Source organism: Schistocerca piceifrons, chromosome 4 (genome assembly GCF_021461385.2).
Source record: "Schistocerca piceifrons isolate TAMUIC-IGC-003096 chromosome 4, iqSchPice1.1, whole genome shotgun sequence".
In the NCBI taxonomy this organism is placed as follows: domain Eukaryota; kingdom Metazoa; phylum Arthropoda; class Insecta; order Orthoptera; family Acrididae; genus Schistocerca; species Schistocerca piceifrons.
Window position 1 is genome coordinate 211,543,604 of NC_060141.1, and position 24,517 is coordinate 211,568,120.

The window sequence follows — 24,517 nt, forward strand, 5'->3', positions numbered from 1 at the left end:
ACCTCTTTGGTCGTCTGAAGGCCCACCTGCGTGGTAAAACATTTGATAGTGTGTCAAGCGATGGTGTAAAAGTCAATCCCCAGAATTTTACCAAAGTGCGCGTACACCCTGGAAAGAACATTGGGCCAGATGCGTCACAGCTGCTGGAGGCTACATTGATTAAGTTCAGTGTATAGCTAAATGTTCCAAGTATGTTCCCAAAAAATTTCATTCTCCTCCTGCAAAAAATAAAAAAAATTAGAGACGGCTATGCAAAACTTTTCGAACGCCCTTTGTAAATAGAAAGAACTATATAGCATATTTTGTTTCCAGTTTTCAAATGTTGTTTTTTATTTATATTACAGCTTCACAGAACGGGTCTTTCATATTTCTTATCACAGCTTTTCATATTGGGTATAAGAATCCTTTGCCGATTAGAAGTTCATTTTCATTTTTCAAGTATGAAATGAATCTGTGTAGACCGTATTTCTTTAACTTGGAGCAAATAAATATCTCGAAAAAGGCGGTTCGTACGAAAAAATGAAAACTTACTATTTCCAAAGAGGACACCTGCCTGTGCTAAAAGTGACCACCCCCTCACCCACCCAATTACCATGGGCGTCTTCCCACGCCCGGGTTCGATTCCCGGCGGGGTCAGGGATTTTCTCTGCCTCGTGATGGCTGGGTGTTGTGTGAGGTCCTTAGGTTAGTTAGGTTTAAGTAGTTCTAAGTTCTAGGGGACTGATGACCATAGATGTCAAGTCCCATAGTGCTCAGAGCCATTTGAACCATTTTTGAACCATGGGCGCCAACTTTTTATTTTCAAATAGGAACTCCCCGTTTTTAATGCAGATTCAGAGTCAACGCCGAAAAATATCGCTGTAATCGACAAAATTAATTTTTTTCCGGTTTCTGTAATGAAGAACCGACTCATTTGGTTCTATTTTACATTTCTGATAAAACTGTAAACCTTTATGTTCTACACATTTGATATTATTGTAACAATTTGAATTTATTTTGCAGATTTGATTGTATAGTAAAATAGCAAGTAAGCTACATCAACGTAATGTAGTTTTCTATTCCCTTAGGGGTTGATTTCGGGGATCCCCCTCGAATTTCACCATCAGGCTGACATTTCGGTGTATGCTTCCGTCCAATCGTAGTAACTCTCGCTACGATTGCATTGCGGCACCATCTAACACGAAAAGAAGAAAAAACTGTTTCACATAAACCCTAGATATTTTGTGTCGAAGAATCCGTGGGGTTCACGTTTAAAAAGTAAAAAAAAAAGGGGGGAGGGTTAGTAGATGACAAGGTTTACCACAAATGTCGACTTTGAAAATATTAACTTTCTATCTGGAATATTTTTTTGTTACGATGCGTGGTTTTCGAGACATTTTGTTGTACCAAGTTAAAACAGGCGCCCTGTGTAACCAAATCAATAAATGGTTATTTCCTTGATCGAATCCTCATACTGCAATATTTAAAATAGCCATATGATTTATGGAGGAAAATACAGCAACCTCTCACTTTTAACAATTCTTTATTGTAAAAATATTGTTCGTTTTAAGGGCCTATACCTTTAAAGTCGGCCCATTTTTAAAAGGCATTAAAGGTGGGAATCTTCATCTGACACACATCGTATGCATGTTTCAACTGTGAGATTTCATTTAATGATAAAAAAGGAAAAGAATGGCATGTTAGACTCTCTGAGCATGTTGTTTCCTGCGTATTATATGAAACGGCTATGTGAAAAACAAAAAGCTCTGACTTTTAGTTGCTGCTCTGTTTCTTACACAAAACAAGCTTACTGTGTAAGTGATAAAAGTGTGTGTCTCTTATTAATGGACTGCTTTTCGCAATAGGTACTCGGGAATTCCTGTCACAACTGATACTTTTTTCTTTAGAGCTGACCTGGATAACTGAAGACATGATCCATGATAATTTGTTTGATACAGATAAATAATTCGCAAAGTAACTAACGGAGTATTACAATGCGCTTGCTTTTAACGTAAAGTTTTGTCTTGGTTTGAAATTGCTGTTCAGTAAACCTATGTTGCCGCTATTGTTGTTTGTCAACACAAGAGAACTATGAAAGCAACAAACCTTAGTTTCTAGAGAATTTCATAAGATTCGTCAGGTTTTTATAGTAAAGCGTTTTGCAATAATATTTTCTTGTTTGATACGTGACATACAAGGAAATCCCTCGCGGCAAGCTGACGCAGTTTGTGTTGTTGACTGCGTTCTGCAGAACTAACAGCTCAACGCTGTTGCGATCCGCGCCAAATACGTCGTTGAGAAACGCCAGTGTGCGTCCTCCGCGGGGAAACGGTGATGTTTGGAAGTGTAATGGTTACATCAATACACGCAGCATTTGTGTAAAAAAAATTCTTTCCCTACAACGACCTGAAACAGTAATTTGCGCGCTCATATCTGGAAAGAGCTCAGGCCTGCTAATATGACTGATTAATTAACGTAGCCGTGTAATGTTGCTAATTATGTGTAATGATATTCGAAGTAAACATTCATTAGCATGCTGCTAGGAGAACATACATCCATTAGCATGCTCTAATAGCCTGTCCGCTGACATTGCATGAGCAGAATTGCGTGTCGTGGATTACATGCTGCCTTTATCTACACTGGCTATGCATATAGCGCTGTCCATTCTTTTGTGTTCCTAGTTATAAACTGCAACATGGTCCTTGTAACTCTGCTTTAAGTGTCGAAGTTATCTCGGCTGCTCGTTGCGGCTTACGAGAGAAATAAAAAAAAATCATTTGAGCCGCAGGTGTTTATGGAAAAAAAAAAAAAAACGCAGCCTCTCCACGCCAACACCTGCATGATGCCAACACAAAAGATCTACTGACATCTCTGCGTAGAGGTTAGTGTTCACTAAGTGGGGTCATCGCAGAATGTGGGTACTGTGATATTTACGTACGTCTGGTTATGATTAACCATTAACACGCGCTTATCTGGAGCTATATAGGGTCAAAATTTAACAAAGGGTAGCGATTTGTAGGTCCGCAGCTCGTGGTCTCGCGGTAGCGTTCTTGCTTCCCGAGCACGGGGTCCCGGGTTCGATCCCGGGGTCAGGGATTTTTCCTGCCTCGAGATGACTGGGTGTTGTTGTGTCGTCTTCATCATCATCATCATCATTCATCCCCATTACGGTGGGAGGAGGCAATGGCAAACCACCTCCACTAGGACCTTGCCTAGTACGGCGTCGTTCCCCTACGCTCTGTAAAGAAGTATGGGACTTCATCATCATCATCAGCGGTGTGTAGAGCAGAGGAGAAAAAGGTGCCACGGCAAGAGCCAAGGGAACAAAAGCCTTTGCGATGGTCGTGTCGGATAGTAAGAGCACCAGCGGACTGCTTGCTATCTGCGACAGATCATGCAACGGTTAGGTAAGCCAGTAGTGGGTATCATGCAGGCCGATACCTTTGACGTTGCGAGGCGTTGTCACTGGGCAGATGCAGCTGGGTACCGGCGTTGTCTTCTCTACCAGCATCAGCATATCTTTAACAGTTGAGTTCATCATCGGTTAATGTCCGATAGGTCATATACCGGATGCACAGTGTAGGGTAGTGTAGGCGATTTATTTGTGCGTTAGTGTGGGAGTTCATTGGCTTCCCTGCTGTTGGTTGTTCTTCGGGTGTGACAGCAGCTGGCGTGTCCACTCAGTATTGCTGATGTGCAGGGGCTCGCTTGTGAGGGTGTGTTAGCTCGCCATAGGTGATTATGCCCTAGCTAGCAGCGTCTCTGGTCGCTTATGCTTCCACCTCTGGTTGTGATCATAGTTCCCCAGAGTAAAGATGATCGTTCGAGTATATCGAGTTACTGTATAGCCGCATGATGAGTTGTATAATTCCTTGAGGGTTTCAAGGTTGTATTCATTGTCAAGATCCGCGGTGCCAGTATCGTTCGGAACGTTGTTAATGATACTTGTTACTTGATACTGAATTACCTTCAGACGGCGCAGGTATGTAGGAGCTGCATATCCCCAGACTAGAGCTGCGTACGTAATCAGAGATCTCATTAGTGTCATGCATTTGGATCTCGAACCCTCCTTTTTGGTGTACTTTCCCTGTTGAGCTTTGGCCAGTGTGCTTCCCTGTCATCGATTGTTTGCCCCGCACGTCAGTGTCGAAACATCCGTTGGTGAGATATGAGTGTATGAGACGTACGAGCCCGTCGGGGAAACCAACATACCTTAGTTTCCGTATGAGGCCGTTGTGCCCGAGGCAGTCGAAAGCTTTTTTGATGTCCAGGAACGCGGCCTCAGTGGCGTTGTTCGTGTTGCAACTGTGTGTTGTATGTTAAACTACGGAGGAGGTGTTGTGTTGTTGAGTGGTGATTCCTAAAGCGCAATTGCTCTGGCATTAGGGTGTCGTTAGCGATGCAGTGCCTAGTGATGCGTTTAAGTATTACTTACTCAACAGTCTTGTTGAACGAGCAGAGCAGACTGATGGGTCGGTAGTTTTATGAGGGGGAGTGGTCTTTCCCTTTCTTCCTGAACTTCAGGACATTGCCAGCCTTCCAAAAGTTGGGGATGGTAACGAAATTACCACGTTTGATACACAAAACTAGCCATACAATGGAAGTGAACTGATGATTTATTGTGCCAGTTCGGCAAATGCCAACATTTCGGGCGTGACCTCCAGCAACCAGACTATAGCAAAGATACGTATAGACTACTGACAAGAAGAGAAAAAAAATACCACTCACATTTAGCCATGTCTTCAAGACACGTCGGAACACTGCGCGTGCCCCGTTGTGAGCGCCCTATTTGGTTCTTTGCAGGTGTGGGTGTACGCAGAAGACGTGTACCGCTTCGTGCCGGTGATGGTGTGGGACAAGTACGCGGCGGTGTTCCCGCGCGTGTGGGCCGCCAGCGCCTTCAAGGGCGCCTTCGGCGAGACACTGTACATCCCCAACGTGAAGAGACACCTCGAGAATAACCTGCGCTGGCTGGAGGTCATGTCCGCGGAGGCGCCGAAGTTTCGCGGCGGCTTCTCCGGCATCGCCATCACCGGTTGGCAGAGGTAAGTCACCAGACCAGTCTTCACAAAGCACTTTCATAGTATTTCAGCGAGCTTGGTGCGGCAGTGGTAACGTACTAGATTCGCATTCGGGAAGTATGTGGTTCAAATCCCATTCAGTCATCTGGATTTAGTTGTGTGCAGGTGGTACCCCACAGCTCGTAAATACTTGTAGGAAGTCATATTTAATCACCACCAATTACTCAAGACGAGATTCGATGAACCAACCATCTTGACGTAGATCTGATCTACATGTACAGACAAACAAATTTCAAAAAATTTGGATGATTGTTCGAGAGAAAGAAGTTCGCAAACTGAGCAAGTCAACAACGCGTTGGTAAACCTCTGACCCTTATGCTAGCATTTATTCTATTTGGCAATGACTGGTGGAGTTGTTGGATGTCCACCTGAGTGCTATCGTGACAAGTTCTGTCCAATTGGCGCGTTAGGTAATGAAAATCCCGAAATGGTTGGAGGGCCTTGCACGTAATGCTCCAAACGTTCTCATTTGAGGAAAGATCCGGCGATTTTGCTGGCCAATGTAGTGTTTGGCAAGCACGAAGACAAGCAGTAGGAAATCTCGCTGAAATGTAAGTCCAGGATGGTTTGCCATGAAGTGCAACAGAAAGGGACGCAGAATATCGTCGACATACGTTGTGTTGTAAGGGTGCCGTAGATGTCAGCCAAAGGAGTCATGCTATGAAAAGAAATGCCATCATGGACTATCGCTACTGCTAGTCGGGCCGTATGGCGGGCAACAATCATATTGGTATCCCATCGCTGTCTGGGGCGTATACAGACACTTCTTCAGCCTGGAAACTAATCGACAGGAGTAAATTTTTGTTCAGTGATAAGACCCGCTTGGAAATGAGCCCTATGTCCAGCGAAGAAGTGTCTGGGAACCGCCAGCAGTTGTGGGATAGCAACCTTACTGTTGGTGCCATACAACCCGACATCCAGGTGTGATTGTCTGAGGTGTAATTTCATTTCATACCAACACCACTTTGGTTGTCATCCGCGACACCCTTAGAGCGGAGCGGTACTTCGAGGATATTCTACGCCTCGTTTTATTGCTCTTCATGACAAGCTATCCTGGGCTTACATTTCAGCAATATAATTCCCACCCACACACCGCGAGATTTTCTATTGCTTGTCTTCACGCTTACCAAACCGTATCTTGGTCAACGGAGTCTTCATATTTCTCCCCATTTGACAACGTTTGGAGAATTATGGACGGGACGCTTCAACCAGCTTGGGATTTTGACGATCTAACGTACCAGTTGGACAGAATTTGGCACTATATTTCTCAGGAGGACATCCAACAACTCTGTCAATCAATGCGAAGCCCGATAACTTCATGCATAAGGGTCAGAGGTGGACCAACGCGTTATTGCCTTGATCAGTTTGTGAAGCTCTTTCTCTTGAATAAATCACAAAATATTTTTCTGAAATTGCAATCAGTTATTTGTCTGTACATGTACGTCACAACTATCGATTTCTGTCCCATTCAGATAATACCAAGGTGGTGCGTAAGGTATTAATATTAATAGATCGGGGAATAATTTACATGGTACCAGTGGCTGCTGCAGGCGAGGGAGAATTTCGAAGATGCACGAGTGTTCTTCAATAAATAGTGGCCAATTTGTCTGAGCGCCGTTAATGTATATAGCAAAATATCATTTCTGATATTTCAAATGTGATGTTCTTTCCGCACGTGTAATTAATTTGGAACAATTTCTGCGGACGGCAGAGACGTAGCGAATGATCAAAATGACATGTAAGCCACACACTCTTCGAAAGCAATTTGCTATAATGGAATTCGTGGTTGCGGAAAAGAATACTGTGGTAAGCAGCCTTAGACGTTCGTGTGCAGTGTATGGTAACGACACAGTTGATAGGAGTACTTCTCGTCAATGGGTAAAGAGATGTGTAAGCCACCACAAGTCTAGTTGCTACATGGATCATTTAACTGTCAATTCAAAAATTTTTCGTCGTCCTTAAATTCACAGCCAGCACTTCGCTGCTACTTATTGTGGCCTAAGTGCTTGACCCAAACAATCCCTTCAGCATAAAAGCGCTTCATTCTGACTAAGAATGCTGACAGACTGAGCTTTCCTGTGCTGCTTGTGAACAACGTAGGAGATGAGCCACAAGGGAATTACGTGCTGGACACATGGACACGTCCAGTGGATCGCGTTCGCTCTGTTTGGTCTCGTCGGCTCCTGTGTCGGCAAGAAGTCTCTTCCTTCACTGTCCTCTACTAATGATTTTTCGCAACCTGTTGCGTCACTGATCGATTACCATGTCCATCCTGACTCGCTAGTTGTTTACTCATCAACCCCAGGAGGCGCGTCGCTGTATTCTGAACTGGAGAACATGTAACATTTTATATCTTAAGTAGCCTGATTGATATTTGTATGCTTCGGATAACCACGACCATTCTTTGCAATTGCACAGAGAGTTGAAGTGCAAAGACTGAACTCCATGATACGTCACGTTCGGGACGTCCTGTGACAGCCACTGCTCGGAATTCCATCTATTCGGGCCAGTGAAGGATTCTCTACGTGGGACAAACATCGAAGATCATCGGAGCGTAATTTTTGTAGTGAAAATACGGCCTCGAGCTCAGAACAGAAGCTTTCACGTACAGGGAATACAAGCTATTAGGTAACGCTGCTCAGCAAGTGTTCGAACTACTTGATGATTATGATGACGATGATGATAATGATTATGATAATGAGGACATAATGCTGCCTTAAGGCCATAGTACATGATAGAGACTATGCAGAAAAACAGTATAAGTGAAAGAAATGGTTATATATTGTCACTAAATTATGACTCTTAAGAATAAATATGTTCTGAGAGAAAAAAAAAATGGGGCGTTATTTATTGAACAACACTTGTACAACAAACAGTGAAGATGCTGAGCTTAAACATTGCCACTAGGTTAAATACAATACATGGCTTATGTAGATAAAGAAGGTAAGGCTTCACGCATATTTCAAGATTACACAGCGTGAGATTGCCAAAATTTTGATCGTGATTGTCCACTAAGTTTGGAAATCTCAATTACCTTCTTAACTTTTTTCTCTGTCTTGCGCTTTGTTTCCCTATGTAAGGTAAAAACTTCACAGATAATACTTACTTTATATTGTAGTTCATACTGTCAGCCCTTTTTTTTATTGGCCTTATAGGAGGCATAAAGGAGCCTTCTTTCTTATGATTTGATGATGTCCACCATTTTCTCCTGTCTTGCGCGTAAGTTTTCATCTGTATGCATGTAGTATATCCATCATATTTTATGATGTGTTTTGAGTCTTCAAGTACTCACATCAAAAAAAGTTTTGCACGACTCCGTTTGCCACCACGACACCGTGTAGCGCGGTACAAATGGGCCCAACAACTTGCCTAATGGACCTCTCAGGACTGGCATAACGTTCTCTTCACCGACGAGTGTCGCATATGCCTTCAACCAGAGAATCGTCGAGGACGTGTTTGGAAGCAACCCGGTCTGGCTCAACGCCTTAGGCACACTGTCCAGCGAGTGCAGCAAGGTGGAGGTTCCCTGTTGTTTCGGGGTGGCTTTATGTGGGTCCGACATACGCCGCTGGTGGTCGTGGAAGGCGCCGTAACTGCTGTACGATACGTGAATGCCATCCTCCGACCGTTAGTGCAACCATATCGGCAGCGTATTGGCGAGGCATTCGTCTTCATGGACGACAATTCTCACCGTCATCGTGCGCATCTTGTGAATGACTTCCTTCAGGATAACGACATCGCTCAACTAGAGAGGCCAGCATGTTCTACAGACATGAACCCTATTGAACATGCCTGGGATAGATTGACAAGGGCTGTTTATGGACGACATGAACAACCAACCACTCTGAGGGATCTACGCCGAATCGCCGTTGAAGAGTGGGACAATCTAGACAAACAGTGCCTTGATGAACTTGTGGATAGTATGCCACGACGAATACAGGCATGCGTCAATGCAAGAGGACGTGTTACTTGTTATTAGAGGTACCGGTGTGTACAGCAATCTGGAGCGCCACCTCTGAAGGTCTCGCTGTATGGTGGTACAACATGCAATGTGTGGTTTTCATGGGCAATAAAAAGGGCGGAAATGATGTTTATGTTGATTTCTGTTCCAACTTTCTGTACGGGTTCCGAAACTCTCGGAACCGAGGTGATGCAAAACTTTTTTTTGATGTGTGTATTTCTCTGCTGCAACGATTTATCCCTTCTAGAACTCTCCAGCGCTGCATAAACATAATAGATGCCCCACTATCCCCTTACGTCTTCTAATAAGGGTACAGAGACTTTTTTCCTCGAGTATTCTATTTAGTACTTTATCATTTCATTCGCATAATTTTTGATATTGTTCGACAGCACCGTTCAACCACGTGTTCACTTCAACTAAATGCTGTGCTGTAGCTGTACACTTTGAGGTACTTCTGCTTCAGTTTCATATCAATATCTAGTACTAGTGGGCCTCTTTTACAGGAGAAAAGGTTTCTTTGCTTATGCCATTTCGTATCTGATATCCTAGTTCCTTGGTCCAGCCCATGTAGTCAGTCTGAAAACTACATCCCAAGCCCGCCTCAATAACTGCGGGCTCGGGGCGGCACATTACTAACCAAATAGGCTCGGGTTCGAGTCCCGGCCGGGTCGTAGGTTTTCTCTGCTCAGGGACTGGGTGTTGTGTTGTCGTCACAGTCGTATTGTCGTTACTGACTCTAAAGTTGTCTCAAACACACTGTGGTATCGTCTTTCCACTAACGAGATAGCTGCATGAGCACGAACCAAAAGCCAATAAATTAAAAAACCTGCACCCCACTGTGCTATTCCTCGCGCCAGGTACGACCACTACTCGGTGCTGTGCGAGCTGCTGCCGGCGGCGGTGCCGTCCCTCGCAGTCAACTTGCTGGCGACGTCGCGCGGCTTCTTCAACCAGTCGCTGCGGCACGACCTGCAGTCCAACCTGGGCTGCGCGCGCGCGCCCGTGGGCTCGCAGCACGACTACGTGGTCAACCTCAACTCGGACCCCTTCCTCTGGGAGAAGTTCGGTCGCTGCTTCTTTCCGGGCGCGCCCTTCTTCAAGCTCACCTACCGCCTGCACGCCGCCGAGATTGAGGTGAGTACTCCAGAGCACATATTATCTGCAAGTATGAACCTGTTGCGTCATGTATGAACCTCACAGGTAGTCTCGATCCTGTGGTTTTCATGTCCAAAGGGACACTAAAACCTGTCCTGGGAACCGTGGGAGAAAGTTTTTCCGTTAGACAGTGCCAACTCCAGATAGGCGCCCTCTCCAGGCACCGGGAAAACAACCTGCATGTGCTGTTTTCTCCATAAGCTACCATAATAGTACAATGGAGGCAGCCAAAGGGTACTAACAAATCTGCATCTCAACGGGATATGGAATTTTACAAGTATCAGAGAAACTAAAATTACTCAAGTTTACGCGTAAATGGTTTGTCAGTGAAATGCGAAGTTTCCTCTCCACCTTCATAGTCAACCTTCCAGATGCAATGGATCGTAGATCAGGTGAAGATGCGTTATCAAAATGGTCAGAGTTTGACGGAAATGCAACGTGCCTGTCGACGCAATTTTAGCCCTTCGCTTAACAAGCTTGTTCCACAAGATAATGTGATTCGAACATAGACGAGCAACCTCAGGTGAACGGGATTGACGACTAAAAATAGTGGTGAGAGAGCAAGAACTGATCGGACACCTGAAAACATCGAATTCAACAGACTATGGTTCGAATTCCATTCAAATTCTCCAGGCACCTTGCCCATTCACTTGCCTTCGTGTGAATATGCCTTTGCCTTCTATTGTATTTCGGATTTACATTTAATTAAAAAATAATTATTCAACAATAAAGTACTTATTGAAATCGTCCAGTTTTGTTGATGGACGCTGTAGAAAGGAACATTTTTGGTGATGTATGTTTCCTTTAGCTTGGGATAAGCGAATGTTAGGCGAGAACCACGAAGTTGCTAAGAAACAATTCGACTGGCGAGAGGATGAGCTGAGTTAGCCAATCAGAGGTAAGGACATGTCCATAGAAAATTTTGCTAGAGATAACTCATACTCCTAGCGCAGGATACTTCTCTACTTGGTCTCACATACAGCACTTCTCTGTTTTGTTTAGTGGGCGGCTCCGTTTGAGAGCTTAAGCGATAACCGTCAGGCAGATTTACAACAGCTGGTCGTCAGTCGATGCAGGTCAACTGGGCACCTACCTGCCAGTATTGGCGAAGGCTTTCGTACTCGTACTGTCGAATGGTGGGAGGCGCGGAGGGGGGGGGGGGGCACATAATGGACCTCACGCACGAGCAGGTTGCCGATACAAGAGTTGCCACTCTGTAACGCACTACACCGCTCACATAAACGTCAATACCGCTGCCAGTGATTATTTTGAACACAACCTGTGACGATCAGTTGTCTCGTTACCGCCGGCCGAAGTGGCCGTGCGGTTAAAGGCGCTGCAGTCTGGAACCGCAAGACCGCTACGGTCGCAGATTCGAATCCTGCCTCGGGCATGGATGTTTGTGATGTCCTTAGGCTAGTTAGGTTTAACTAGTTCTAAGTTCTAGGGGACTAACGACCTCAGCAGTTGAGTCCCATAGTGCTCAGAGCCATTTGAACCAATTTTTTTTTTTTTTTTTTTTTTTTTTTTTTTTTTTTTTTTTTTTTTCTCGTTACCGGACATAACCAGTGTATGCACATAACTAGGCTATGCACTTATGTTGTCCCTTACAGTGTGCTACCACACGTATTGCACAAGTGTTGGAGTGGCAGCTATTCAAAATACAATATCCCGTAAACGACTTGCACTAGAATGCTGCAACAAACACTACTATCATTCTAATTTCTTCTATTTTTAGTTTATTAATGTCAATAGACATTCGCCCATTTAAGAACGTGTATCTTTGCACAAAAAATCACTTTCTCAGTATTATTACAATCTTTTAACTGGCTAGCAATCCATTCGGTGAAAACTGTGCATCAACAGCAGTGTCCACTTCCGCAGTGTTTGTGGTGCAAGTCTTAGGTGATTCACCCTGTATGCGTACAACTAGCGTCAGCTTAGGTAGCCTTTTTAAAGATATGATGAATAGCTTGAAGTAAACCTTGGAAATCCAAACGATGAAGTTATCGCTCCGAAATTCTTATCAGGAATAAAAAACCTAAAAAACAAAAATACAGTAAACACTATTTAATTCATGTAGTATATTGCGTGTCCCTAACAGCCCAGTACCTAGGAGCTGCAGGTGGGGTCGGTGCTGTCGCTGCCGGAGTACTGATGATTCATTATGTTGTGCAGTCCCTGTTAATATATTTCAATAAAACGAATATCGCAAAGACGCTGATTTTATAGAGATTACCTGGAGATGACGGCAAGGTATGCTGTCGAAATAGTGTTTCGTAGACGACTGTATTCGACCGGACACCCGAGTGCAGTACAGACGAATATATCTTGGTGGAATAAGACTTCAAACATTTTGGCTGTTACGTCAAGAAGGTTCTAGTAAGCAATGTATGCAGTGTGTTTCACAAATCTCATTATAGGCTTTTAAGGTGCTCTAAAGGGGACTTAGTAGATAAAGTTTTGGTCGGGAACCCATGTTCGCATATGTGCCGCTTTGTTATAAAATAAGTGTAAAGACTGGAACACTTTGAAATATCTCGCTTCACGCCAGGCACGCAAACATGGGAGAGGACGACATCGTCAGTAGCTAGTTCTGTAATTATGACATCACATGCCATTTTCGTCCGACTACAACAACGGCTGCGAGAAACTGCTATGTTCGCAACTAGAAGGTTTGACTGTGGTGCTCCACGGACGCTTCACAGTCTCGACTTTGAAGAGGATATTCTTCCTCAAGTAGAAGGGAACCCGACGAATGCTCGACACATTGCCCGTGCCATGGACTCCTGTAGAGCGTACAGGTCAGAGCTCATTGCTTCTGCCATGTGAATACCGCGAATCTGGAGATTTGAAGGTGAACAAACTTATTTTCTATCCAAATTGTACATTTCTGTACATATATACTGCATAAAAACTGTATCTACTAACAAGGAACGCCTTCAGTGCGAGGTCATAAGTTCAATCATTAGTTAAGCTCATTTGAAAGCGTTGTGTTAACAATTATGACTGGAAAAATATTAACTTCTAATGACTCACCATGTGTAACCAGGAGGGCGGCAGAGAATGAGTGTCAGGGAGGAGCAGAGATCAATCGTCTATGGGATGTGTGTATTACACTTCACAAAATGGCCATCGTCGGTATTGAAGAAATGTTCAAATGAAACCATTAAATTACATCATGAACACCAAATGAAAAATGGCGCGCCACAGTGACGACAAAGGTTCGCACTACCAAGATCGAAGGCGAACTCCTCGGGAGTTACTAACAGTGCAGGACGTTCAGCTAGGCATCCGCGCTTAAACAACGCTATAGAATCATATTGGTGTAACGAGGTAATGAGAACTGATAGAATGTGATGGTATGCAACCGAATGTGAAACAGTTTGTCGAGGAGTTTATCGTGAAACTGGCTATCCTTTAAGACGTAGCTGCAGACAGTGCCATATCACGTTTTATAGGCACGGAAAAAACAAACATCCAGAGGGCGAATTTGTCCAGTGGTTTCAGTTGGTACGTCCCATAGTTTTCAGGAAGAATATTTTGCTCTAAACTAGTATGACTTTTATAGGTAGACCGGGAATCAGGCAAAAGTAAGCTTGGTCTAGCGGTTCTAGGCGCTCAGTCCGGAACCGCGCGAGTGCTACGGTCGCAGGTTCGAATCCTGCCTCGGGCATGGATGTGTGTTATGTCCTTAGGTTAGTTAGGTTTAAGTAGTTCTAAGTTCTAGGGGACTGATGACCACAGATGTTAAGTCCCATAGTGCTCAGAGCCATTTGAACCATTTGAACCAAAAGTAAGCTATTTTGACCAGCTATTGGCCAGAAACAGTGCTCATACCATAGTTGTAGTTCTCTCACGCCCATTTTCCGATTCTCGCTTCCTGTTACGTAAATATTCTGTTCTGGCCTCGCAAGACCATGCAATCGAGAAAGAATGGTACAGGGCAGAGCCCCTTCCAACTTCTCGCAGCACAGTAAATAACTTCGCAGCTAATTTACCGTCCAGATTAACAGTCGGCGTGATTGTATACGAACGTGTTAAGGCATTGATCTTAGTTTATCTTGATACAGCTCTCTTGGTTCCCCTAAATTCCAGGATTCCCTTCGTATGCGTTTCCTCTTCAAATCTCGATTAATCTGAGTTGAAAACGAATTCTTAACTGAACGATGGGATAAATTTATCTCATCTAGAAATTTTTGTTTCTGATTCCGCAGTTTGGTGTCCATAGGCAAATTAACACTTTGTTTCCAGTTTTGTTATCTTACTTCTTCCAATTCCGTAACACTGTTTGAAGTTATGCACCCATCCTTTGCTTGCCTTGAAATCACTGTAATATATGTCGCGTGCAATTTCATGTACAGGGTGATTATAATTAATGTTAAACTTTCAAACCCCAGTAGAAATAACACCATTTGTCAGAATGACATCAAATTGCAATTGAACATTATCGGAGAAGAGGGAAGACGTATGGCAGAAGAAAAATAAATTGTTACAAAATGTAGTAATAGATGGCGCTGTAAGCATCATAATTTAATAGTGATAATGACAAATGAATCATACAACAATACGTAAGCTGTACGTTTGACGTTAAACCAACTATACTACTCGGTGTGCATGCGTGTACAGGTGTGATACTGTTATTTATGTAAGCCCATCCGCCATGGCAAGGTCATATGACATCGGATGGGAAAAATCAGTTTTTAATTGTCCTGAGGCCAAAAGCTGCATTAAAAGCATCACTCACATCGGTTTTTAATAGTTCTCAGGCCAAAACTTGCATAAAAAACATCAATCAAAATCAAATCGGATTATTAATTTCCATGTAACTGGCGCAAAACGTGTTCAATATGCTGTTCACCATTTTCTGCCAAAGGTTGAAATCGAGAAACAGTATGATCCACAACTGATCGAAGTGTTCCCGTGTTCGCGTTCTGAATGTGTTGCGAAATGCGTTCCTTCAGTGCAGCTAAGTTTGCAATCGGAACACTGAACACAATATCTTTCAGATAGCCCCACAGCCACAAGTCACACGGATGAAAATCATGTGATCGGGACGCCAGGCTGTAGGGAAATGGCGGCTGATAATTGTAGCATTTCCGAAATGGCGCTTTAGAAGCTAGTTAACTGGATTTGCAATGTGCGGAGGTGCGCCATCTTGCAGAAAAATGATCCCATCAACACATCCACGCTATTGGAGAGTTGGAATGACGTGATTGCGGTCCGCAGCTCGTGGTCGTGCGGTAGCGTTCTCGCTTCCCGCGCCCGGGTTCCCGGGTTCAAAGAATGGTGCAAATGGCTCTGAGCACTATGGGACTTAACTACTGTGGTCATCAGTCCCCTAGAACTTAGAACTACTTAAACCTAACTAACCTAAGGACATCACACACATCCATGCCCGAGGCAGGATTCGAACCTGCGACCGTAGCAGTCGCGCGGTTCCGGACTGCGCGCCTAGAACCGCTAGACCACCGCGGCCGGCGGGTTCCCGGGTTCGATTCCCGGCGGGGTCAGGGATTTTCTCTGCCTCGTGATGACTGGGTGTTGTCTGATGTCCTTAGGTTAGTTAGGTTTAAGTAGTTCTAAGTTCTAGGGGACTGATGACCATAGATGTTAAGTCCCATAGTGCTCAGAGCCATTTGAACCATATTTTTTTTTTTTTTTTTTTTTTTTTTTTTTTTTTTTTTTTTTGACGTGGTTGCTCAAAAGACAGCGCTTACCAGTGACGACGGTACAGGTAACAGGACCGGAAGCGCCTCTCTCTTCGAAAAAATATGGCCCCATGGTAAATGATGCCGTAAACCCGCACCACACAGTGATATTTCCAGGATGGAGTGGTACTGGTTGATTTGCGTGTGGATTTTAAAATATGGCCCCATGGTAAATGATGCCATAAACCCGCACCACACAGTGATATTTCCAGGATGAAGTGGTACTGGTTGATTTGCATGCGGATTTTAAAATATGGCCCCATGGTAAATGATGACGTAAACCCGCACCACAGAGTGATATTTCCAGGATGAAATGGTACTGGTTGATTTGCGTGTGGATTTTCCGTTGCTCATATTCGACAATTCTGTGTATTGACATATCTTGCCAGATGGAGGTGAGCTTCGTCTGTCCACAAAATATTCCACGGCCAATCATTGTCCACTTCCATGCGAACAAGAAATTCTAAAGCAAAGGTCTCTCATACTGGTAGGTCAACAGGAACCAACTCGTGCACATGAGTAATTTTGAATGGATAGTAAAGAAGGATGGTTAAAATGGCTCTGAGCACTATGGGACATCAGTCCCCTAGAACTTAGAACTACGTAAACCTAACTAACCTAACGACATCACACACATCCATGCCCGAGGCAGGATTCGAACCTGCGACCGCAGCAGTCGCGCGGTTCCGGACTGAACGCCTAGAACCGCTAGACCACCGCGGCCGGCAAAGAAGGATGTTTCGTAGGATTTTACGCCCCGTGCTCAGGGGTATGTCCAATGTTTCGGCAATTCTCCGTGCACTAAACGTTTGCACACCACCGCTATTCTCCTCCTGCACTGCTGCGGCCACTGCTTCCACTGACGCCGAGTCAATTCGTTTCCTCCTTCTACCAAGTTGCACACCAAAAGAACAAGTCTTTTAGAATTTCCGAATCATTTTCTTCAGACCCACGGTAGTCATCGGACCAACGCCTTTTTTCAAACCTTTCAGTGTCCGGAACTTCTGCAGAGCGACTTATTCACAGTCATCATTCTTGTAATACAGCTTTACAAGCGGAGCGCGATTCTGCATTGAGACAATCATGGCGAATGTCGCAGACGCGAAAGGAGGGAAAGCCTTGTACCCGGCGTGTTTATACCAACTTCAGTGGGTCGTGCGCATGACAGGTGTTTTCATTTACGTATTGCGACACATACAGCGCCATCTATTGATCAATTTTCACTCTATTTTTACTTCTTCTTTCATACGTTTTCCCCTTCTCCGATAATATTCCGTTGCAATTTAACATCATTCTGACTGGTGGTTTTATTTCTATAGCATTTTGAAAGTTTAACTTTAATTATAATAACCCTGTACATAACGTAGCAGACGACTATATGCGCATACTGTAAACTGCATCGAGCGTCCTTCAAACACGCAAACACTAGTTTTTATACCAAGTGCGCCTTGAATATACGTAGTTTCTCTTATGCGCGTATTCGAAATCTATTCATAATTTTTTTACCATGCTGCGGATGATCTTTCACATACGTAATCGTGTTTAGTACCCGCTCCTTGATAACAACTGTTCTCTACTACGTTTCAGTGGAGACGGGATTTGTGGCTCTGTGTCCGACAAGGATAATGAACTGCATGGCGTCACCTGTTTTATTAACACTTTACGTGTTAAGCACGTGTCGTCATCACTGTACTCGTCATCTAATTGGCCGCATAGCCAAGTGTGTACGAAACCACACATTCCACTGAATCATCCTGCAGAAACGCTAACATTTCACCTGCCACTTGTTTCTCACTCTGCGAAATCCCTTGGGTGCCTTTCTGACGAAATGTCAATGCGGGAATATGTTGTTGTAGATACAGCTCAATGTTCGCTTTGTTGTAAGTTAGTCATCGATTAAGCAGTTCAACCATGTTCTGAAGCTTCATGCTGTGTTCGCTGTTGTGTACCCTCAGTCCCACCCCCTGCTGACATTAGCATCGAATATTGTGGTTGCACGGTAGTGAGTATTTAAGGCGTCGGATGCAATTAACATCATTGGCTTTTTACGACCTCGCACTCAAGGAGTTCCTTGTATGTATTCCTTAGAACACTTAAATGACTGCAATAGGAATGTCAAACACCCTTTATCTAAAAATATTTAAACTACAATGTAATTATCTAATCAGAATTTGTACAAAACTGTTGATCAAATTCCCTAGGTACATAACTACGCATATTCTGATTTTTGTACTCGTTTTCTATAGTGTACAGCATAACAAGATTTTAAAAATGGAGTCTATGCAGCTGACTTTTAGCCATCATGTGTCTATGTACTTTTTTGCGATGTGTCAATGCAAATTGACATAAGATCGAATAACATTGCATTTTCAGCGAGGCGTTTCGGAGAGGCTACTCACTCTCTTCCCATCTTTTGGCAAAGTGCCGATGCATCCCAGTCCGAGTATCGGCGGTGGACATTTACAAATCTCTCGACGTCCGCTCCACAACACCAACAGCCGGCCCGCATGATCGTTTACGTAGCTGGCAACTCTGCATCCGCCGTCCACCGCTGCGCTAGGAGATGCGGACTGCTGCCCCTCCTGTCTTATAGCTTCAAAGTCTGACTTCCGTGATGCGCTGAAGACAAATGATTAGCTCGATTAACAAGATTCGTCGACACTCGTACGTCCGTTGCCTTCCTAGGGAGGCTGTCGCCAAAAAACTATTATCTGAGCAGATGACAGACGTCTTTTTTTCCAAATCGATAATTTGCTTTTCCGTTAAGCTGTGTGCTTGGGCAATGCAGATTTACTTCAGTGCCATGGTCTTACGTTGCGCACATATTCAATGCAGCATAGGGGGAGACAGCGCGGAGTTTGTCCTCTGTAAGATTTTCCTCATTAGCACGGAATGTGAAAGGCCCCAGGTCTACGAAGTCAAAGCTATCTATCACGCTGCCCAGAAGGTTCCTTATTTTTGAAAGTGATCTTAATATGAGCCTAGCCGACCGGAGTGGCCGAGCGTTTCTAGGAGCTTCAGTCTGGAACCGCGCGACCGCTACGGTCGCAGGTTCGAATCCTGCCTCGGGCATAGATGTGTGTGATGTCCTTAGGTTAGTTAGGTTTAAGTAGTTCTAAGTTCTAGGGGACTGATGACCTCAGCAGTTAAGTCCCATAGTGCTCAGAGCCACTTGAACCATTTTTTAATATGAGCCTAATACCTTTCTTAGACGGAACTTGGCCGATTCTTGAGGAAACTGCAGCGACATACGGCAGGGACGCAGATATTTTTTTCTCTTTCATTGTTTTCTGTTCCTTCTCTATTTGTGTTGGGTCTGGGTACCCCCCAGTGTCTTCTTAATTTCTTCACTTCTATAGCCGCTGGAACCAAGACTGTTTTTAGGCCCTAGAGCTCATCGGTTATTAGGATTGTGACATGACCTACGTTGCTTCGATGTAAATTGAAGTGGTAGGGGGAGAAACTAAAGGAAAGGAAAGGAACCAATCATATAAACTGCATCAGGGCTTTCTGCAGAAGCAACGGAGATGAGTAAAAATGTGTGCCGGTCCAGGACTCGAACCCTTGACTTTTTGCTTACTAGGTAGTTGCATTAAGCAATGTGCCACACACAGTGTTTACCGCAAATGTGTGAACTATCTCGGCACGTTCCCCGGCTGACTCAAATTCCCACCTGGCGCCACCTATATGCAGTCACCTCCATCTCCTCTATGATCGCTAAGTTTAAATGCCAGCTGGAGGTCGAACGAAAATGTGCATGGACTGAAGGCTATGGATACATTGCCCATCGGCACAAATCAATTATATGAGAGCGTAGTGACTGTTCTTCCGGACACGTCTAAAAGAACAGATATCACTCACTCACACAGTATAACATGTCAACATATCGTTGATACCGAAGCCTCCCCTGTTCTTCACAAACGATTATTCTGTCAGATTCCAAGTTCATGTTAGCGTGTACTGTCGTCAGTAATGACAGAAAGAAGTGCTGCAGTACTGAGACACTGGTCTCACATTAGAACGGAGGGCGTTTTAAATCCACGTCCGGCCGTAGTTTTCCATGATCGCTTAAGGTAAATGCTGGCATGGTTCCCTTGAAAGGAACACAATCGATTTGCCCTCCAACCCTTGCCAAATCCGAGTTTGTGCTCTGTGTGAAGACCTCGTCGTTGACGAGAAGATGAACCCCAACCTTCCTTTCTTCCTTTTCGTTGGTAGCGCGACTCTGATAATCGTAATTCTACGGTCATTTCTTAAACTGTCGAGGAAGCGCTGTAGTTCCGTCACGTTTCGACATGGTGGAGTGACCGCATAGCTGGGGCTAACGTGGAACACGATTATGTTGAGGCAAGAGATGGGTAGACGCGACATTTTCCTGTCCACAGGCCAAGGAGCTGCTTGAAAGCGTGCGGCACAACAAGGGCTGGATGACGGAGTACAACGTGCGACACAACTTCTCGACGCCGCTGCGCGTGGACGAGCTGATGGCTGAGCAGCCGCGAGTCTACCACACCGTGCTGTCACTCGTCCGCTCCGCGCAGGACTCCCTGCAGGTACTGTACGTCCTCTCCTGGCTGATCACAGCGGTCACCGTCTGAGACAGCCGGCCGTTGTGGCCGAGCGGTTCTAGGCGCCTCAGTCCGGAACCGCGCTGCTGCTACGGTCACAGGTTGAAATCCTGCCTCGGGCGTGGATGTGTGTGATTTCCTTAAGTTAGTTAGGTTTAAGTAGTTCTAAGCCTAGGGGACTGATGACCTCAAATGTTAAGTCCCATAGTGCTCAGAGCCATTTGCACCATTTTTGAACCATCTGAGACAAGACCATTCGCGGCCGGAGGAGGCCGTTGGCAGTAGCAGGTTCGCTCTAGAAAGGAACCTATATGGAAGGGAGAGCAAGCATTTCAGTTATGGTACTATTGAGAAATTAGACGTATCTTTGGCTTCAGTAAATCACAACAGCTTGGTGTACATTGATAGTAGAGGTTACATAGTTAACAGAGCATGTCAATGGTTTCAAAAGTTGGCAAATTCTCTTACGGCTCTAAACAAGGGAGCTGCCATAAGAAACTGTTGGCCTGTTGTCCAGACGTAGTTTAACCAGACGTAGTTCTAACTAGAGACTGAATTCTACTGGAGGTCAGAATTATGCTGCCTGTGTAACAGAAGCGAAGAACCCAGGAGGGGAGGAGGAAACGAAATTAACCTTCAGGGGTTGAGAGGGTACCTGATGTTATTTCAGTGATTACAGTATCTAGTCAAACTTGCAAAGAACTTTGCAGTATGAGTTCACTTACCAGCTGACGTTGCATCCCCTTTGACGTGGATGGATGCGCTGATTTGGTTGGAAAGAGTGTCATAAAGATGTACTGAGAAAAGTGGGCTCAGAATTGACGTAACTTGCCCACGATATCCGACATACTGGCTTTGGGGCAACGTTCGATCTGGTTCCACACATCTTGTACGACGGTAATCCCAAAAGTAAGGTCTCCTATTTTCTTATAAGTACAGAACTCTATGTTTGTGTGGCAGTTGGTCACTTTGTTATGAAGAGTGCTTCACGCGCTGTGTGTAAACATGAATACGCCGCGCTGAGGCGCTCAGTCTTGGTTTGGCAGCAGTTGAGAATGGAGCTCTCGTTGGACGTTACCGCCAAGTGCAAATTGCGCGCAGTTATTCGGTTTTTGGACGCAAAGGGCACTGCGCCGATTGAAATCCATCACTAAATGACGGAAGTGTATGGTGAGTCGTGTATGGATGTCAAAAATGTTCGAATGTGGTGTAGAGAGTTTGCTGCTGGTCGGACCGAAATTCACGACGAACAAAGGAGCGGGAGACAATCATTTTCTGAGGAGACAGTGTTGAGGGTTGAGCAAAGCATGCGTGAAGATCGAAGGATCACCATGGATGACCTCTGCACATTGGTTGTTGAGGTTTCCCGAAGTACCGTTCACAGAATTTGAACGGAAACATTGAACTACCGGAAGGTGTGCGCAGGATGGGTACCAGGGATGCTGATTGAGGACCACGTGCGGCAACGAGTTGATGCTTCCCGCGCATTTCTTCACCATCTTTCAGCCGAAGAGGACAACTTTCTGGACTCAATTGTCACGGGTGACGAAACGCGGGCATACCACTCCACACCTGAGACCAAGCAACAATCATGCCAGTGGCGACATCCTTCTTCTCCAAAGCCGCGGAAATTCAAACAAACACAATCTGCCGGTAAAGTCATGACAATCGTTTTTTGGCATCAGAAAAGGTATTGTTGGTCGACTTTATGCCCACTGGGACCACAATTAACGCTGACAGTTACTGTGAGACTCTGAAAAAACTCAAACGAGCAATTCAGAACCGGAGAAGAGGAATTTCGAGCAAGGGCGTACACATTCTCCATGACAACCCTTGCCCACACATCGCTCGGCAAACCTGAAAAAATTTCAGTGGCACATAATCATCCACTCATCCTATAGTCCTGACGTGGCGCCCAGTGACAACCACCTGTTCCCTAAGTTAAAAGAACATTTGTCGGGAAAGCGATTCAGCTCCCACGACGAGGTGAAAGAAGAAGTTCATAACTTTCTGAAAAGCATGGCGCCGAGTTGGTATCACATGGACATACAAAAACTGCCACAGCGTCTAAAAAATGCATCGACAGAAATGGTGATTATGTCGAAAATTAGCTAAATGTTCAAGCTGTAAACTGATGTAAACCATTGTAGAAATAAATAGGTCTACGCACTTATAAAAAAATAGGGGACTTTACTTTTGTGATTACCTTCGTATTTGGGGCGGATCTGGGTATCTTGCTGGCACACGAGAGTACCATAGCATCACACAGACAATTCACAGAGGCACTTGCCATTGTGGGCGAGCATTCTCCTGTTCAAAAATGGCACCAAGATAGTGTCGCATGGGAGATAACACAAGAGGACTGAGGATGTCCATGACGTATCGTTGCGCCCTCAATGTTCCCTCAATCTCTATCATCTGTGACCTGAGGTCGTGTTTGGTGACCACATACCATGACATCGAGAGTAACACAGCTATAATCCTACAAAAAAATTGGAGGAATGAGAGCTGTCGCCATGTCGCTGCCATACTAACTGAAGACGGTCATCTGGGGTAGCGCAACAATTCATCACTGAACACAATACAACGCCATTCATCATCACTCCGTGCATCCCGGTCACAGAACCACTACAAACACAGCCGTTTGTACCAAGGTGTTAACGGCAGCCTGTTCATGGTACGGTCACTCCCAGGTCCGCCTCTTGCTAGTCTCTCACGAGCCGTGTGGGGTGACACAGAATATTGCAGGGACTTGCTGTTGCAGGTGTTAAGGGGCTACGATGTGCTTGGTGCACAATATGGCGATGCTCACTTGTGGTGGTCAGACGTGGTGTATGGAAACCTTGATGACGAGTATGACTGCCATCTCGTTCCCATGCAGTCCAATATTCGGCCACTGTCACACCCAAATGCCCCTCAAATCTGGATATTGCACGATTCGAACAGCTGGCAACAATGAAACACCTTTTAATATCTGTCTCGTGCTGACAACTCTGTCTCAGACGGGTACGTGGCATCTCCGTGTCCTACACAGTTATCTCTCAACGTCTCACGCTTTGGTGTCTTACCAGGCGTGGTGATAAAGTTAAACACGAACAACACTAACGCAGTGCCTTGGCCGTTCCACCTGGCCCTGCGAATTTCAACTCTAATCGTTTACATAACCGTACATGTACGACGTTACGCTGATATCCAGCCCTGTCTTCTGAATGTTTCACTTTTTTGTCAGACAGTGTATTACCCACCACTTGTACTGTCGTATGTTGTAGGAGGCGCAAGCCTTCTCCTTCTCTCGATGTTACCCCAGTAGCAGTCGCCATCCCGATTCTGGATTCCACGGCATTCAATCTTCGCCTCCATAGTCCCTCCGTTTCACTTTCTACAGTACTTTGTTACGTTCATTCGGATGTGGTGGTTAGACTCTGGATGTGGAATTTTTTTTTAGTATTTGTCAAAAAGGAGATTGACAAAAAATCGTAATAGCTGTGACCACCAAATAAACAGTGAATGAAAGTAAATCCCAGGTCTCTTCCAAGTAATTCAGGGTGTGAGGTCATGATTATGGCAATGCATCTATCGTACAGGGACAACAAAACGTGTGCCCACTCGGAGCTGTTTAACACAAGTATTCTATTCATTGGTACTAAATTTTGTTTCATTTCCATACTCTTCCATGTTGTTGTGGTCTTCAGTCCAGGGACTGGTTTGATGCAGGTCTCCATGCTACCCTATCCTGTGCAAGCTTCTTCGTCTCCAAGAACCTACTGCAACCTATATCCTTCAGAATCTGCTTAGTATATTCATCTCTTGGTCTCCCTCTACGATTTTTACCCTCCACGCTGCCCTGCAGTACTAACTTTGTGATCCCTTGATGTCTCAGAACATGTCCTACCAACCGATTCTTTCTTCTAGTCAAATTGTGCCACAAATTCCTCTTCTCCCCAATTCTATTCAGTACCTCCTCATTAGTTACGTGATCTATCCATCTAATCTTCAGCATTCTTCAGTAGCGCCACATTTCGAAAGCTTCTGTTCTCTTCTTATCTAAACTATTTATCGTCC

At 44.8% G+C, this 24,517-nt stretch overlaps 1 protein-coding gene across 1 annotated transcript in view; it reads left to right on the top strand.

The window, feature by feature from the left end:
• Positions 1 to 24,517, top strand: part of LOC124795734 (hexosaminidase D-like) — a gene marked incomplete at its 5' end in the record, with an annotated part of 172,114 nt that overhangs the window by 140,600 nt on the left and 6,997 nt on the right. Inside the window, 3 exons of the mRNA XM_047259817.1 lie at positions 4,783 to 5,024; positions 9,879 to 10,155; positions 20,273 to 20,440. Coding sequence (XP_047115773.1) covers positions 4,783 to 5,024; positions 9,879 to 10,155; positions 20,273 to 20,440 — 687 coding nt within the window. The remainder of the gene's footprint in view (positions 1 to 4,782; positions 5,025 to 9,878; positions 10,156 to 20,272; positions 20,441 to 24,517) is intronic.